Source organism: Bos grunniens, chromosome 15 (genome assembly GCF_055505025.1).
Source record: "Bos grunniens cultivar Pamir isolate PY7600 chromosome 15, Bosgru_T2T1.0, whole genome shotgun sequence".
Lineage (NCBI taxonomy): Eukaryota > Metazoa > Chordata > Mammalia > Artiodactyla > Bovidae > Bos > Bos grunniens.
The window spans coordinates 77,002,558-77,018,841 of record NC_141179.1 but is presented as its reverse complement, the minus strand read 5'-3'; the positions used below and the strand labels follow the sequence as shown (position 1 = coordinate 77,018,841).

Here is a 16,284-nt window from a genome sequence, read left to right as displayed (position 1 = left end):
CTGGGCCCCCTAATGAGAATGTGGGCTCATAGAGCAATAATTCACGTGTAGGTGGCCTGTAAGGAAAGTTTTAACAAAAGAGTTGGTTAAGAAGCCGATTTATTTTCTTGCTGTAAGTCTCTCGTCATGTGCTGAGTGGGGGCGGAAGAGGAGGGGAGGGTGGGGACTGGTGCTGCTGAAAGCATTTGTCTTCATTTCTGCCATCTCCCAGTGTTTATTACCCTGTGATCGACAGATGAGGAAAGCTGCCAGTCAAACCCACGTTCAGCACATTTCCATTTCCCTTCATTGCAGATTTTAGGCTTTTGAAATCTGCATCGTCTTTGCAGCAGTAAAGGTTGTTTTCCTCCTGCTGCTGACAAGCCCAGGACCCTCTGTCCCATCCCTCTCACTTGCACGTCCAGCACACAGTAAAGGCGGCAGGAGCTCAGCAGTCTGAGACCGGTGATTGGTGAGGGCCGGGCACTGCTGGAGTCGGTCATCGCTCTCTTTATTTTTCTCTCTCACCTCTTTCTCCCTGAGCCCTTTCCCCGTCCCACGTCCCCTGTCCCTGCCCATCCTCTGCTGCCCAGGCGCCCCTGCCAGCAGCCCCATCTGCAGCAGTGAGAGGATGATGTCCACTTTCCAGACACCCTTCCTGCCTTCTCTCGGGGACTTGCCTGACCCAGTGTCCTCCCAGGCACAGTGGTTGCTGGGACCTAAAGATAGGAAGTGCCAGGTTGTAGGGCATGTGGAAGTGGAGGTCGAATGATCTTCATACTCGCATCCAACCTGCATGTCTTCTCTCAGAGTAGAGGCTTTGAGGAGATTCCTGCCTGCAGGGAGTCAGTGCAGGGATGTTTGCTTTTGTTTGGGGGCTGTTGGGCTTTTGTGTGTGTCTCTGTTTCTCCTGGACACTGTCGGGGTTTGGAACCATCGAGTTTGGAACCGTCGGGTCTGGAATGCTGCTCCTAATCTTTCAGTTGCTTGTGTTCTTGTGAGCTTATTTGGTTTTTTGTCTTCAATAATGTCTGTGGGTAGAAGAAACGTAATGATATTCATTTCTTTGAAAATGGATGTTCTGCTTTCATAATTACTTGTCCCAGTTACATCATTAGTATAAGTGTAGATAATTGCTTCATTAGGACATATATGTCGAAGAAGGGCAGGTCTTCAGAGTGGTGATGAAAACAGTCCTTGGCATCTTTATCTACCCACACGGGAGCATCTTAGCTTGACATCAGAGAGCTAGGAGGTACCAGTCACTCTGCCAACAGTCAGGATTAATCCTGAGTTTTAATGTGAATGGGAGGATGGAGTGAGGACCCAGTGGAGAGCAGCCTACTCCTTTGCTTGAGGTTGGCGGTGCATCGCTAACTCCCGCTGACGCTGGTACCACTGAGGCAGCTTGATTGAATCATTGCCAGTCTCTGAATTAGGAAGCAAAGTAGCCTGATGGCAGCCCCTCGACCTTTGAACTTTCCGAAACTCTGTCTAATGACATGAGCCCTGTGCCCTGTTTGACCTCTTCGAATGGCTTTTTAAGGGAAAATACCCATGCCAGGACTAGAAGTTACATTCCTCCATCAGACCTAATGACCTCCTGTAGGTCTGAATTTGATTATGATTTCACACCATGTCTGTGAATGACTTTGTGTGCATTCTGTCTTTTAAGACATGTTAAAAACTAATTCCAGGATTTCCCTGGCAGTCCAGTGGTTAGGACTCAGCACTTCCAAGGCAGGGGTCATGGATTCAATCTCTGATCAGGGAACTAAGATCCTACATGCCACATGGTGTGGCATAAAAAAAAAAAAAAACCAATACCACATACTTCCACTTACAGAATGTAGAATTGTGGCTACCAGGGTCTGAGGAGGGAGTAAAATGGGAAGTTGTTGTTTAATGGGTAGAGTTTCAGGTTTGTAAGATGAAAAATTTCCAGAAATCGGTTTCACAACAACGTGAATATACTTAAAACTACTGAACTGTACACTGAGAAATGGCTAAGATGATGAACTTTGTTATGTGCTTTTTGCCGTAATTTTTAAAAAACATAATATCAGATTCTTTGTGCTGCTTACTCCAGATTGGAAGGTTCTATCCACAGCTCTGGCCTTGATGACCATCTGGTTAAATTTCTCTTCCTTCTCTTGGCCTATTATAAAGCTGACTCTGCTATGGCCACATAATCCTGGTTTGAATTGTTGTTTTGAGAAAAATTTTGAGGACACTGTGATATGTAGAAATCTTTCACAGCTGTTCCTTTTCTCTTCGTTGCATAGTGTCTGTGTTCTAGGCCTTACTAAGATCCTTGTTGAGTTCACAGACTATAATTTATTACTTTGTTGGCCTCATCTAATGCCTTAGACTGCAACAGTATCTTTCTTGGGTCTGCTCCTAAAGTTCAGGATTTGTGTGTGGACTAATGCTACCCTTGTTTTTTATGAGCAGGAGCTTTAGAGCCTTTACATGTTTACTGGACAATAAAATTATGTTGGTTTAAGGTAATGGCAACCCACTCCAGTTCTCTTGCCTGGAAAATCCCATGGACAGAGGAGCCTGGTAGGCTGCAGTCCATGGGGTCGCTAAGAGTCGGGCACAACTGAGCGACTTCACTTTCACTTTTCACTTTCATGCATTGGAGAAGGAAATGGCAACCCACTCCAGTGTTCTTGCCTGGAGAATCCCAGGGACGGGGGAGCCTGGTGGGCTGCCGTCTATGGGGTCACACAAAGTCAGACACAACTGAAGCAACTTAGCAGCAGCAGGGGCCCAGTTCCTGCTAAGAACACATATAGTCAGAAATTCCCTGGCACTCCAGTGGTTAAGACTGCCTGCTCTCACTGCCAAGTTCCTGGATTTGATCCTGGTCAGGGAGCTAAAAATCCCAAAAGCCTCAGGGTACAGCCAAAAAAGAAGCACATCTAGTCAATGACATCTGTATCTACTAAATATTTACCCTTTAAATGAAGTTAAATGCGTTTCAAATCAAGGAATTCCCTGGTGCTCCATTCGTTAAGGCTTCATGCTTCCACTGCTGAGGACGCAGGATCAGTCCCTGGTTGGGGAACTTAGATCCCACGAGCTGAACACGCGAGGGGAAAGAATTGTGTGTGTGTGTGTGTGTGTGTGTGTGTGTGTGTGTCTATAACCTTTATTGTATAATGAGTGATCTCAACATCAGTTTCAGTGACCAGTTAGAGCAGTTACCAAACAGTCTAAGTCTGAAAGACCACATACCTTACTGAGAATATTTCCTGTGTTGTAATTATAGTCACCCAAGTGATATTTTTGAGGCCCTTATTTTGTTTTATTTTTTATTGAGCTAACATTGGTTTATAACATTATGTAAGTGTCACGTGTGGAATATAAAAAACAAAATACATAAATATTATGTCTTTATAGAAAATTATGTCCCCTAATACTTCTCTTATTTTTTAGCCTCAGGAAAAAGTGAAGGTTTGTTTCAGCTGTAGATGGTATATTCAGATTTGATCTTTGAAAACATACTTCTTCCTTCCAAAGGAAATAAATGTTTCCCTCGGCACTTTCATGATTTCTTGTTTCCATGCAGTGTGTTTCCTATAAATAAAAACTCTTATCTTATTCTCATGCAAACCTGTGGTTCATTTATAAAAACATACATGCAATGGCATGTTACAGCCATGAAAAGGAATGAAATACCAATACATGCTAAAACCTGGATGTACTTTGAAAACATTATGCTAAATGAAAGAAACCAGAAGCAAACAGCCACTTATCATATGATTCCATTTATGTGAGATGTCCAGGAGAAGCAAAATTATGTAGACAGAAAATAGATCCACTGATCTCTTCACTTGCTTTGGAAAAAGGAGCAAGTGGGGAAGGGTGGAGGGGAGCAGCTGCTAACGAGTAAGGTGTTTTGGAAGGTGGGGAATGATGAGATGGCCTGAAATTAGATAGTTGTGATGGTTTTTGTAAATTTGGTTTTGATAATGGTTGCACAGCTATGAGCTAGCCTAAAACCACTTATATACTCTTAAGTAGGTAAATCATATGGTATGTGAATTATATCATAATAAAGCTGCTACTTGTAAACAAACTGCATAGAGTTTGGTCATTCTCCTCTGTGTCAGAACCATAATGAGAACTAAAAGCAATCTCTGCCTTTGGAGAAAGTCTTATCATCTGCCACCAGGAACTCTGCCCAGGTCCCCCGGCTGTAGAATAATTGACTATGGTCTTAGATGAGATCTTTTTAAATGGTGATAATGTGATAAAGTGAGTGTTAGAGAGTGCTTTGTTATATACTCCTTCAGAGAACAAGTTAAAGACTGCATTTAAATAAAGCTTTCTGCAAAGAAGTGTTCTTCCTAGAATGCTATTCAGTATATACTTAGGAAGCATACTTTTTATGTCCAAATAATACTGTGTTGTATTGCTGTAAGTTATTTTTCACGAACAGAAACCAGTTTATTAATTTACAAAGAACTCAATCTATTAAAAAAAAAACACCACACTTAAAAATAACCAAACATGAAAATACACAAAAGATATGTGGGTAGGCAGCACACACTAAAAGAAATACAATGAGCCAGTAAACAAATATGGCACAAAGAAATGCTCATCAAGACTCTAAAATTATAAAAGAAGTGCAAAAGGATACCAAAAATGGAATTGCCTTATTTTATTTCATAAAGTGACCAAAATGTGTATTGAATAGTGTTTTTAATAATAGCCTTGTTGAGATGCAATTCACATACCATCTAGTTTACCTGCATAAAGTATATGTAGTTCAGTGGTTTAATATATTCACAGAGTCGTGCAGTCTTTGCCGCTGTCTGTGTATTTCTGAACATTTTATCACCTTGTAAAAACCCCATACCCATTAGCAGCCACGTCCCCCTCCCCCTCCGCTTTGCTGCCCACTCCAGCCCTGGGCAATTTCTAATCTACTTTTTGACTGTTGCTTTGCCTATTCTAGATATCTCATGTAAATGGAATCATACAGTGTGTGGTCTTTTGTGGCTGGATTTCTAAGAAGAATTTTGAAAAGTTGATTAGTTGTTTAGTTGGATCTGCCTCGAGGGGTCTGGTGTCAGTTCTACTGACCAATTAGCAAGCTGGCTCTGAACTTCATATCACAACCAAGCAGAAGGAGAGTGATTGTGCTTCCAGGCTGATGGGTGTTTGCACCCCCAGCCTCATTCTTATTCTGTCTTCCCAGCAGCAGCATACTCAGAGACAGCCGTTCTGAATTAGGCAGCCTCAAATGCAGCAATTTTATAGGACTGAAATATAATTTAATCGTTTCCTTCTTTGTAACTTGACCTTCTCTACCCTCCCGAATTAGCTTTTCTGATAGATTTGCTAATGATTCCTATTGTTCCATATTTTCACTGTACTGTTGAATCATACTCTTCATATTCCTGCTCCTAGAACAGATCTTGGAGAGAGGCTAAAAAGCTGTTTACTAGGGAAACAAAAGGTCCCTAATTCTCCTTTCCAAGCAACAGGAGAGAAGAGTCTGAGAGAAGCAGAAGCAGAGATGCATGCAGGCTACCAGCCTTGGTAGAGCTCACCTACCATATGACTGTCATGATTGTTAAGGTTTTACCCCTAGACACATTCCTGAGGCTTCCAGCCTGTGTATTAAAGACCTGACTCAGAATGAGACTTGGCAGCTTCATTTTTGCCATGATTGTTTTCTGATGGTTGGCCAGGATCACTGGATTCAAGTTTCTTTTTCCTCTAATATTATCTGTCATCAGAATAATCCTCATTTACTCTTTTGCTCTGAGGTTCTGGAGGAAGAATTCTGTGGTTGTAACAGAACGTGGTCTGCTGACTTAACAGTATGCTTATGGACAGCTCCTCTTTCCACTGTTTCCTAGAACATGAATGAGAATCTTGGGGGCTCTTTCTCTTTCAAATAATAGACTTTTCTTTTTTAGAGTAGTCTCAGGTTTACAGATTTACATGGAAAGTACAGACAGTTCTCATATATTTTCTTCCTTCTCCCCACATCCATAAGCTCCCCCACCATCACCATCCTGCCCCAGAGTGGTACATTTGTTATAATCCAGGAACCAGCATCATCACCCAAAGTTTGTAGTCTACATTAGGACTCACTGTTAGTGTTGTAAGTTCTGTGGGTTTTGCCAAATACATGATGACATGATCCACCATTATAGTACCATACAAAATAGTTTCACTGCCCCAGAAAAGTTTCCTCACGCTCCACCTATATATTCCTCTCTCCCGCCAGACTCCTGGCAGCCGCTGATCTTTACTGTGTCCATAGTTTTGGCTTTTCCAGAATGACATATAGTTTAGAATCATGTGAAATACAACTTTTTTATTCTTTCACTTAGTAATATATGCTTTCTTCCGTGTTTTTTCATGGCTTGGTAGCTCATTTCTTTTTAGAAGTGAGTAATATTCCATTGTATGGATGTACCACAATTATCCATTCTCCTATTAAGGGACGTCTTGGTTGATTCCAAGTTTTGGCAGTTATGAGTAAGGTTGCTGTAAACGTCTCGGTGTAGGTTTTGTGTGGACATACGCTTTCAGCTCATTTGGGTAAATACCACAGAGCATGGCTGCTGGATCATATGGCCAGAGTATGTTTAATTCTGCAAGACACCGCCACGCTGTTTTCCAGAGTGGCTGCACCACTTTGCATTCCCACCAGCAAGGAGAGACAAGCTCCTGTTGTTTCACATCCTGTTCAGCGTTTGGTGTTACCAGAGTTCTGGATTTCAGCCATTCTGAGAAGTGTGTGGTGGTTTCTCATTGTTGTTTTAATTTGCAGTTCTCTAAGGAGGAATGATTTTGAGCATCTTTTCATATGCTTATGTGCCATCTGTATATCTTCTTTGGTGAGGTATCTGTTCAGATCCTTTGCACATTTTTAAATTGTTTTTTTTTTTTTAATTGTTGAGTTTTAAGAGTTCTTTGTATATTTTGGGTACCAGTCCTTTATCAGTAAAAGTGTTTTGCAGAGATCTTTTCCTAATCTGTTGTCCTCTCATTCTCTTTAACAGTGTCTTTTACAGAGCAAAAGTTTTTAATTTTAATGAAGTAAAATTTATCAGTTTTTTTCTTTTCATGGACTGTATCCTAAAAGTCTTTGCCAAGCTCAAGGTCACCTAGATTATCTCTTATATTATCTCCTACGAGTTAGAATTTTGTGTTTTACATCTAGGTCTATCCAATTTGAGTTAATTTTTTTTAAGTGTAAGATTTGCGTCTGTCTACCTTGTAGATGGATATCCAGTTGTTTCAGTGCTTTTTTGAAGAGATTTGATTCTCTATTGAATTGCCTTTTCTTCTCTGTCAAAGATCAGTTTACTATATTTGTGTGGGTTTATTTCTGGTCTCTTTTTTCTGTTTCATTGATCTAGACAAACGTCTAGAATAGACATATTCTCTTGCCAGTGCCACACTATCTTGATGACTCTGGATTTATAGTGAGTCTTGACATTAGATAAGTCCTCCAAATTTGGGTTCGTTCTTTGCGTATTGTGTTGGCTATTCTAGATCTTTCGCAGTTCCATATAAACTTTAGAATCAGTTTTCTAATATTTACAAAGTAATGTTCTAGGATTTTGACTGGGATTGTACTGATTCTGTAGATCCGGTTGGGAAGAATTGACAGTCTGTTAACAGTACTTAGTATTCCTATCCATGAACATGGACTATCTCACCCATATATTTTAAGATCTTTTGTGATTTCTTTCATCAGATAGATCTTGTACATGTTTTGTTAGATTTATATGTAAAGTTTTCATTTTTCTGGTGCTAATGTAAATGGTATTGTATTTTTAACTTCAGATTTTCAATTCCATTTATTCATTGCTGGCATATAGGAAAGCAGTTGACTTTTTGTATATCACCCTTATATCCTGCAACCTTCATAGTTCCAGGAGTTTTTTGTTTTGTTTTTGCTTGTTTTTTATTTTTTGAGATTTTCTACTTAAAGAGCTCATGAGGTTTTCACGGCAAGTATACTGGAGTGGTTTGCCATTTCCTCCTCCAGTGAATCATGTTTTGTCAGAACTCTCTGCTGTGACCCATCTGTCTTGGGTGGCCCCACACGGCAGGGCTCATAGCTTCATTCAGTTATGCAAGCCCCTTCACCACAGCAAGGCAGTGATCCATGAAGGGGATTTGTGGATGATACCACTCTAATTGCAGAAAGTGAAGAGGAACTCAAGAACCTTTTGAAGAGGGTGAAGGAGGAGCAGGAGCATGAAAGAGCCAGCTTAAGATTAAATATTTAAAAAATTAATATCATGGCATCTGGCCCCATTACTGCATGGCAAATAGAAGGGGAAAATGTAGAAGTAGTGACAAATGTCCTCTTCTTGGGCTCCAAAATCACTGCGGATGCTGACTGCAGCCCTGAACTCAGAAGACGATTGCTTCTTGGCAGGAAAGCGATGACATATTTAGATAGTGCGTTGAAAGGCAGAGACGTTATTCTCCCAACAAAGGTCTGTGTAGTCAGGGCTATGGTCTTCCCAGTGGTCACGTATGGTTGTGAGAGCTGGACCATAAAGAAGGCAGAACGCCAAAGAATTGATGCTTTCAAACTGTGGTGCTGGAGAAGACTCCTGAGAGTCCCTTGGACAGCAAGGAAATCAAACTGGTCAATCTTAGGGGAGATCAACCCTGAATATTCACTGGAAGGACTGTTGCTAAAGCTGAAGCTCCAGCATTGTGGTCATCTGATGCAAACAGATGACTCATTGGAAAAGTCCCTGATGCTCGGAAAGATTGAGGGCAGAAGAAAAAGAGGACATCAGAGGATGAGATGGCTGGATAGCATCACTGATGCAACAAACATGAATTTGGGCAAACTCCAGGATAAGGTGAGGGACAGGGAGGCCTGGCACGCTGCAGTCCATGGGGTTGGACTTGACTGGGGACTGAACAATGACAACCACAACATAAACAGTATGTCACCTGTGAACAAAGAAAGTTTTATTTCTTCCTCTCCTATCAAGATACCTCTTATGTGCTTTTCTTGTCTTATTGCATTTAGTAGGCTTTCAGTACAGTGCTGAAGGGGAGGGATGAAAAGTGCTTGTTCCCAGTCTTAGGGAGAAAGCATATACAGTTGACTCTGGAACAGTGTGAAGGAAAAGGACTCGGACCCCCACACAGTTGAAAATCCATGTATAACTTTCTAGTCAATTCTCCGTACCTGCTCTTCCATGCCCTTGGATTCAGCCACCTGCAAATCATGTAGTACCATTGTACATATTTGTTGAAAAAAATCTCTGTGTATGTTGGACTCTTATAGTTCAAACTCATATTTTTCAAGGGTCAAGCTATCTTTCCTTACCTTTATATGTAGCTACAAGTTTTTTGTAGACATTGTTTGTCAAATCGAGAAATATCCCACTCTTCTGGTTTGATGACAGTTTTTGTCAAAAACAGGTGTTGGATTTTGTTGGATGCCTTTTCTGCGTCTGTTGATGTGATCGTACAATTTTTCCTCTTTATCAGGTTGATGTGACTGATTATATTAACTTTGAAATGTTTAACCAGCCTTATATACCTGGGATAAATTCCCCTTTGTATAACTCTTTTATATACATTATTGTATTTTATTTGCCAACATTTTGTTGAGAATTTTTACTTCTGTATTCATAAAAGATATTAGACTGTAGCTTTTCTTTCTTCATTGTCTTTGGTTTTGGTATTGGGGTAATACTGGCCTCAGAAGCAGTCCCACTTCTGTTTCTGAAAGAGGTTATAGAGATTTGGTGTAATTTCTTCCTTCAGTGTCTGGTAGAATTTACCAGTGAACCCACGTGAGCCTGGCACTTTCTGTTTTAAGAGCCTTCTAATGATTGATTCAGTGTGTTAGATACAGGCCTATTCAGGTTATCTATTTCTTCTTGTGTAAATTTTGGTAGACTGTCTCTCAGGGAACTGGTCCATTTCACCTAGGTTATCAAACTTGTGGACATTGAGTTACTTGTAAAGTTCTTTACTGCTCTTCTAGTGTCCATGGAATCAGTAGTGATAGCCTCTCTTTCGTTTCTGATATTAGTAGTTTGTGTCTTCTCTCTCTTTTTTTTTTTTTTTCTAGTTAGCCTGGCTAAAGATTTGTTGATTTTATTGATCTTTTCAAAGAACCAGCTTTGGGTTTCATTGGGTTTTTTTTTTTTCCCTATTGATTTCCTGTTTTCAGTCTCACTGATTCCTACTCTAATCTTGATTATTTCTTTTCGTCTGCTTACTTTGGATTTAACTAGCTCTTTTTCTTATTTCATAAACTAGATGTTTAAATTATTGATTTTAGATCTTATTTTCTAGGGTATGCATTCAAAGCAGTAATATTCCATGTAAGCACTGCTTTTGCTGCATTCAACAAGTTTTAATAAGCTGTATTTTCATTTTCATTTAGTTCAAAATATTTTAAAATTTCTCTTGAGATGTCTTCTCTGAGCCATGTGTTATTTAAAGTGTGTTGCTTAATCTCCAAGTATTTTGGAATTTACCAGTTGTCTTTCCATTACTGATTTCTAGTTTAATTTCCTTGATTTCTGACAGCATGTTTTGAATGATTTCAGTCCTTTTAAATTTGTTACAGTGTGTTTTGTGGACCAGTATGTGGACTGTCTTTGCTTGAGCTGTCTTTCAAGGGGAACGTTCCTAAGGAATCTAGGTCCTACGCATTTGCTCCTAATTCTGAAATGAGGCGCTTCCCTTTCTTGGTCCTGGCACACTATTTGGACCCGTCTCTTACACAAGAACCTGTCTCTGAGCTGTTGCTTACAGAGCCATACCTACAGAGGAAGAGCATGTAGAGATTGGTGTAAATAATTAAAATAATTTTAATGGCAGTCATTTATTAGATGGGTTTCCCTGGTGGCTCAGTGGTAAAGAATCTGCCTGGCCAATGCAGGAGACGTAGGTTCCATCCCTGGGTTGGAAAGATTCCCTGGAGAAGGAAATGGCAACCCACTCTAGTATTCTTGCCTTTGAAATCCCATGGACAGAGGAACCTGGCAGGCTACAGTCCGTGGGGTCGTGGAAGTGTCAGGCCCAACTTAGCCACTCAGCAACAATAACATTTATTAGACACTTACTATTTGCCATCACTTTACAAGTATTTTTTCAGTGAGTTTTCCAAATAGCCCTGTAAATTGAAAGGATTTTTATTTCCTTTTTACAGATAAGGCAACTGAGATTCAGAGAGATTAATTTACAGAGGCATACAAATATAGATACTAGCAGTAAGTGTCAAAGTCAGACCCATCTGATTCTGAAGCCCATATTCTCAGAAACCACGTTAAAAACAGGTAACTCATAAGATCCCAGTTCAAGGCAGACTCTAATCCGTGGCCAAAACGGGAGACTGGAAGTTTGCCGAAGGAATATTTGTGTGCCTTTTGTTAGTTTCTCTCTAAAATCGGTGTCGCCGACAGTTCTGGTGCCTTTAGCAGTGAGTGAGCATCCCAGTAGTACTGCTTTCTGTGAACACTGATCTTGAAGTTAAAATACAGGCTGTGTTTTATCTAACTTGGAGTTTCCCAGCCAGGAATGATTCTGATCCCCAGGGAACATTGTTGGTGGTCACAGCTGGGTGTGAAGGGGTGGTGTGCTCCTGGCAGTCCGTGAGCACAAGTCCTGAGCATCCCAGCACGCACAAGACCCACCCCACCCCTAAAGGAAGGCTTACCTTCCAGGGAATTCGAAGCGGGACGGCATTGGCGAGGGTCAGGAAACAATTGCTTAATTAAACGTTAATTAAGGATATAAAGAGTAATAGAATAAGGATAGCTCAGCAGGAAAATTCAGTGGAGAAAAGAGGCTGAATAATTCAGCCAGAAGGTGAGAGAAAGAACGACATGGGGAGACCAAGTTTCGGTAAACAAGGCCCGCACTTTATTTTCCAAAGTAGTTTTATACCTTAAGTTGTGCGTGGAGGATAATGGGGGAAGGGGTAGAGTTAGCAGTAAGCCAGGCTTTCTTCCTGCAAACTTTATCATATGCAAAAGTTGAGGTGAATTACATCATCTTCTGGCCAGGGGGCCTGTCAACATTTTAAGATCCTTTCTTCAGAAAACTTATTTTTCTCTAAAGGTGATTAGTCAGGCACCACCCTCCAAAAGCATTAGATAAAGTTGCATTCCTACAGGGCAGAGGTGTGGTGGGCTACAACAAGAAAAGAATTAACTCAAGGGTCCAAGGTTACAAACATTAAAGCTACTACTTACACCAATTATATTAATCAATACACTGCCAGGGACACAGCAGGTAAGGGATACGGAGACTTAGCAGCAAACATTGGCCCAACAAGTGAAAAATCCTTCACCAGTACAGTTTCTAATCAATCTTTTAACTGCTCAAAGGAATCTGTATTTAGACAGTTTAAAACATCTCATGCCTCTCACAGTTGGGAGGCTCTGAACAATCACATGTGGCCGGAAGAACCTATTCAGGCAGGCTAGAGGACTTCCAAAGGAGTTCGTAGGTTGAAACACTATCACACCCAGGAACTTTATTAACTGGAGCTGTAAGTTAACTCTTTTTTCAGAGAGAGGTAGTGGGGGACAGCCCCCCGTAAAGTCAGAGGTGTAAGTGAGAGCACAAAGCAGAAAGTAGGCAGACTCTGGTTTTGGGGGTAGATGCTCGAGAATTTCCAGGGGGACTCCTGAGGCTCGATCCCGTCTTTGCGTATGCCGAGCCTCCTTCCTCATGACCTTTGCCACGGCCAGACTTCCTCCCGCTGGCTCCCGGCATTACCTGACCCAGTATACCAGTTGCGGAGGTTGAGAAACCCTGAGTCTTGGCTCATTCCATTCTGCTGTGACTGAGAAAACCTCGAGCCCTCACCCTCACCGTGCTGTCAGGGTTTGGTTACCAAGGCTAAGTGCCTCCTCTGTACATACTTTGCTGTAACTCCGTCCATTAATTCACTCTGGCACCTTGCCTATACCTTCAGCTTAGCGGCCGGAGGCCTGTTAAATGGTTGGGGGTTTTTTGTTACTGTTTTTTTAATAAGGTGATACTTTTTCTTCCTGATGTTTCCAAGAGACAGGCTCAGTTGGCCTGCAGTTCTTATGGAAGAGAACCTGGTGACGATACTCCAATCTGTTGCTAGCATCTTTAGCTCCCTAATCTGTGTTTACACGGCCCTGAAAATCAACTCTCCCAGGTGCCAGGTTCCATTCCACCTCAGCAGTCTGGCACCACTGGCAGAGAATACTTCCCCAGTCTCTTCCCCACAGTCCGACCACGCATGATGGTTTTATTGCCCAGCTATTCTCCAGAAGATGTCTCTTGAGGCGTGGACCTGTGGGGTACTTCTGGAGCTGTGGGTTGGAGTCTCAGTCATTTGCGTTCCAGTTGCAGATAGAGCCACAGTGCTCTTAAAGCATCTGGTATTTTCTGTAACTGTTTTCCTATTTGTAGCTCTCGTCCTCTTCCCCAGATTTTAAGCTCCTACAATATGGAGTTTGTTTCTTCAGATTTTTTTTTCCCTATTAGCAACTAGCATTTCTTTCATCATATACCAAGAAAATCAACTTGGCTTCTTCCATTTTGGGTTATGTGCTTGTCTGCTAAAAGTTGAAGGAAATTTTAAGGAACTAAAGTAATTTGAGAGAGACTAGTGGTCAGAGGTTGATATCAACCAAACCAGAGGAACAATTCATAAACTCGGTGGAATTGAGCCTGAGTCCAAGTGAAAGTAAGTAATTTTTCCTGGGAAGTGGACCTTGGAATTTTAAGAATTATTTTCATTGTCAGGGAAGCCTGGAGAAATCAACAAAGTTCCTATTAAGAAAGTCCTATAGGTAGCTTATCCTCCTCAGGACCCAGAGGTTCAGCAAAATTTCCCAAGTCAGATACCATCATTACAGAATTTTCTATAAAGGTTAAAAGCAAAGGCATGTATTTGTCTCATTGAAGTGATATGCCCCAGGGCCCTCAGTAGGGGTTTGAGGTCAGTGGGCTCATTGACAGACCACTCAAATGCTGTCTTGCTTAGGCCTTCGGAGAAATCATGACCATTTTGGACTGTCTTTGAATCTGCAAGATTTTAAGGAACGTATTATTTTGATGGTATTGGTTTATCTAGAACAGTATTTCTCAACCTTTATTTTATCATTACCCTCCGAAGAAGCCTTTTTAGACACTTTTCCCCTAATCAATCCCTCCCATGAAATTTTAATATCACAGATATGCTGCATATCTGCTCAGATACTGCAGTACTTTGATGGGAACCTGGGGATTGTACTCTCTCAAGATTTTCCCCCGACTCCGAACTAGTTTTCACCCCCACAGGGGCAGGACTGCCCATGTTGAGGATATGTTAATCCATTGGTAGAAGTATCATCATCTTGGAAATGAATTGTTGTATGTGCCTTTCTTAACAAATTGAAACAGGAGTCTACCAATTCACTACTGTTCGAAAAGAGTTCTCATGCAGTGGCCTGCAGTTCCTGGGGGGCAGCGAGCAGAGTACTGTTCTTATATTTCATGACTTGTATGGAGATCGTCTTTTCTCTGAACAGTCTTGACCATCTGAGGAAAGAATAGGGAAATACCAGGAGGAGCAGAGCAATAAATGAAGCTCTCTAAAAGGAGAAGGGGGGTAAAAAAAAAAAACTTCTTGCAGTGACATGCATAGGAGGAAGATGGAAGAATGTGGAAGAATCTGGGTGTAGAGTTGTCCATTGTTCCAAGGCCAGTCAGCTCTAACAAGTTCAGTTTCTCAAAATCGGAGTTGATTTGCAGCAGAAAACACCGTTTAGCTTGTATAGCATATACGAACGTTCTATTCTCCCAAGAGGGTTTGGCTCTGTCTGATCAGAAGGGTGGTTGTGTATGAAACGCACCTCGGAAGGAGGAGGAGGAAGAAATGACATGTTCATGTAAAATGAAATACAACTGCAAATTAAAGTGTCACCCTGTTTTTAAAAAAAAAAATCCATTTTTTATTTAATTGGTTACCAAGGTAAAAAATGTCATACAGAAGCGTATATCTCAGGGAAAGTTAAACCGTGAGATTTTACAAGTGAATCTGGATTCAAGGAAGTTCTCCTGGAGTAGGGGTGGGGCCGGGCAGGAGGGTTATAAAATATTGCCTTAATAAAAATATTCTGATGCGGAAAAGCTAGGCTCATAAATTTCTGTTGTGTTACATGCCAGGGGTCCAGAAAAAATGAACAAATATTACCTCATTTGTTCTTTACTGTCTCTGTCTGTCCAATCGGCCGAATGCTGGCTGCCTGTTCCCTGGAGGAAGCCTCTCCTTTTGAGACGTTTTCCTGGGAGGAAGGTCATACACAAAGGAGAGGCTTTCTCTGGAAGAGCACCGCTCACCGCAGAGACATCAGGGACTGAATGCTCTTCTGCGGGGCCTTTCTGTGTGAACGGTGTCCTCTCATTTTTCACGTTTCTTTCCCAGCATTTTTATGAAAAGTCATTTGTCTTTTCAGATTGTCTCTTTAAGCCTACCAGATAGTATGTTGCCACACTGGTGGCAGTCAGTCAGTGTTAAGTAATAGTGGAAAGGGGGGCTGATTAATATACCATAACGTAATATGGTATTTACAAGCAGAATTCTTCTTGAGAAACATGTCTGGTTTCTCTTTAAGATAGAGACTTGACAGATAGGACTTGTCAGCCGTCTTCAGCCTTCAGCATCTGCCTTTTCTCCCTCTCCTCCTGACCCCAGTTTTGCCTCCTGTTTGCAGTGGAAATATATAGATAGATCTATAACGTGCTCTCTTTGTCTTCTCCCTGACCAGGGGCAGTGATTGGTGATGGACAGTCTGCCGTGGCCAGTAACATTGCCAATACTACCTACCGGCTCCAGTGGTGGGACTTCACTAAGTTTGACCTCCCGGAAATCAGTAATGGTAAGCCAGCATAGAACTGGGGATCCTGGTGGAAGGTCTGTCTGTCACTGGTGAGCCGGATCTCTGAGACCTGCAATAGCACGGGATTTTTCATCACCTCATTAAGTAGCTCACGGCTCCATGCCATTTCTGTAGCTGTTCTTCAGCTCTCACTAAGCAATTCAGCAAATGTCTATTGAGCACCCACCCTGAGCAGTGAACTAAATGAGAAAGTGAACACCAAAATGAAGGTTTCTGCCCCAGGCACTTTACCGATTAGGGTCCGTTGTCTCAAGCCTAGAGGTTGGGTGGAACTGAGAGGAAGAGAAGGGGAAGGGAGTATAGGAGCTGAGAGCCAGACCCTTGAGGAAAGACTACAGTGATGATAAACTCATATTAATCTAGATTTGAATGGAACAAAGGGAGTGGCCTGATTGATGTGTGATTT

At 41.5% G+C, this 16,284-nt stretch overlaps 1 protein-coding gene across 13 annotated transcripts in view; it reads left to right on the top strand.

Moving 5' to 3' along the window:
• The window catches only part of AMBRA1 (autophagy and beclin 1 regulator 1), a 172,920-nt gene that overhangs the window by 115,199 nt on the left and 41,437 nt on the right, over window positions 1-16,284 (top strand). For all 13 annotated transcript variants that reach the window (XR_015142362.1, XM_086341418.1, XM_086341417.1 and 10 more), the window contains one exon: window positions 15,747-15,857. Coding sequence is in view for 12 of the 13 variants with exons in the window: in XM_086341418.1 (XP_086197544.1) it covers window positions 15,747-15,857 (111 nt within the window). In the remaining variant the exon portion in view is untranslated. The remainder of the gene's footprint in view (window positions 1-15,746; window positions 15,858-16,284) is intronic.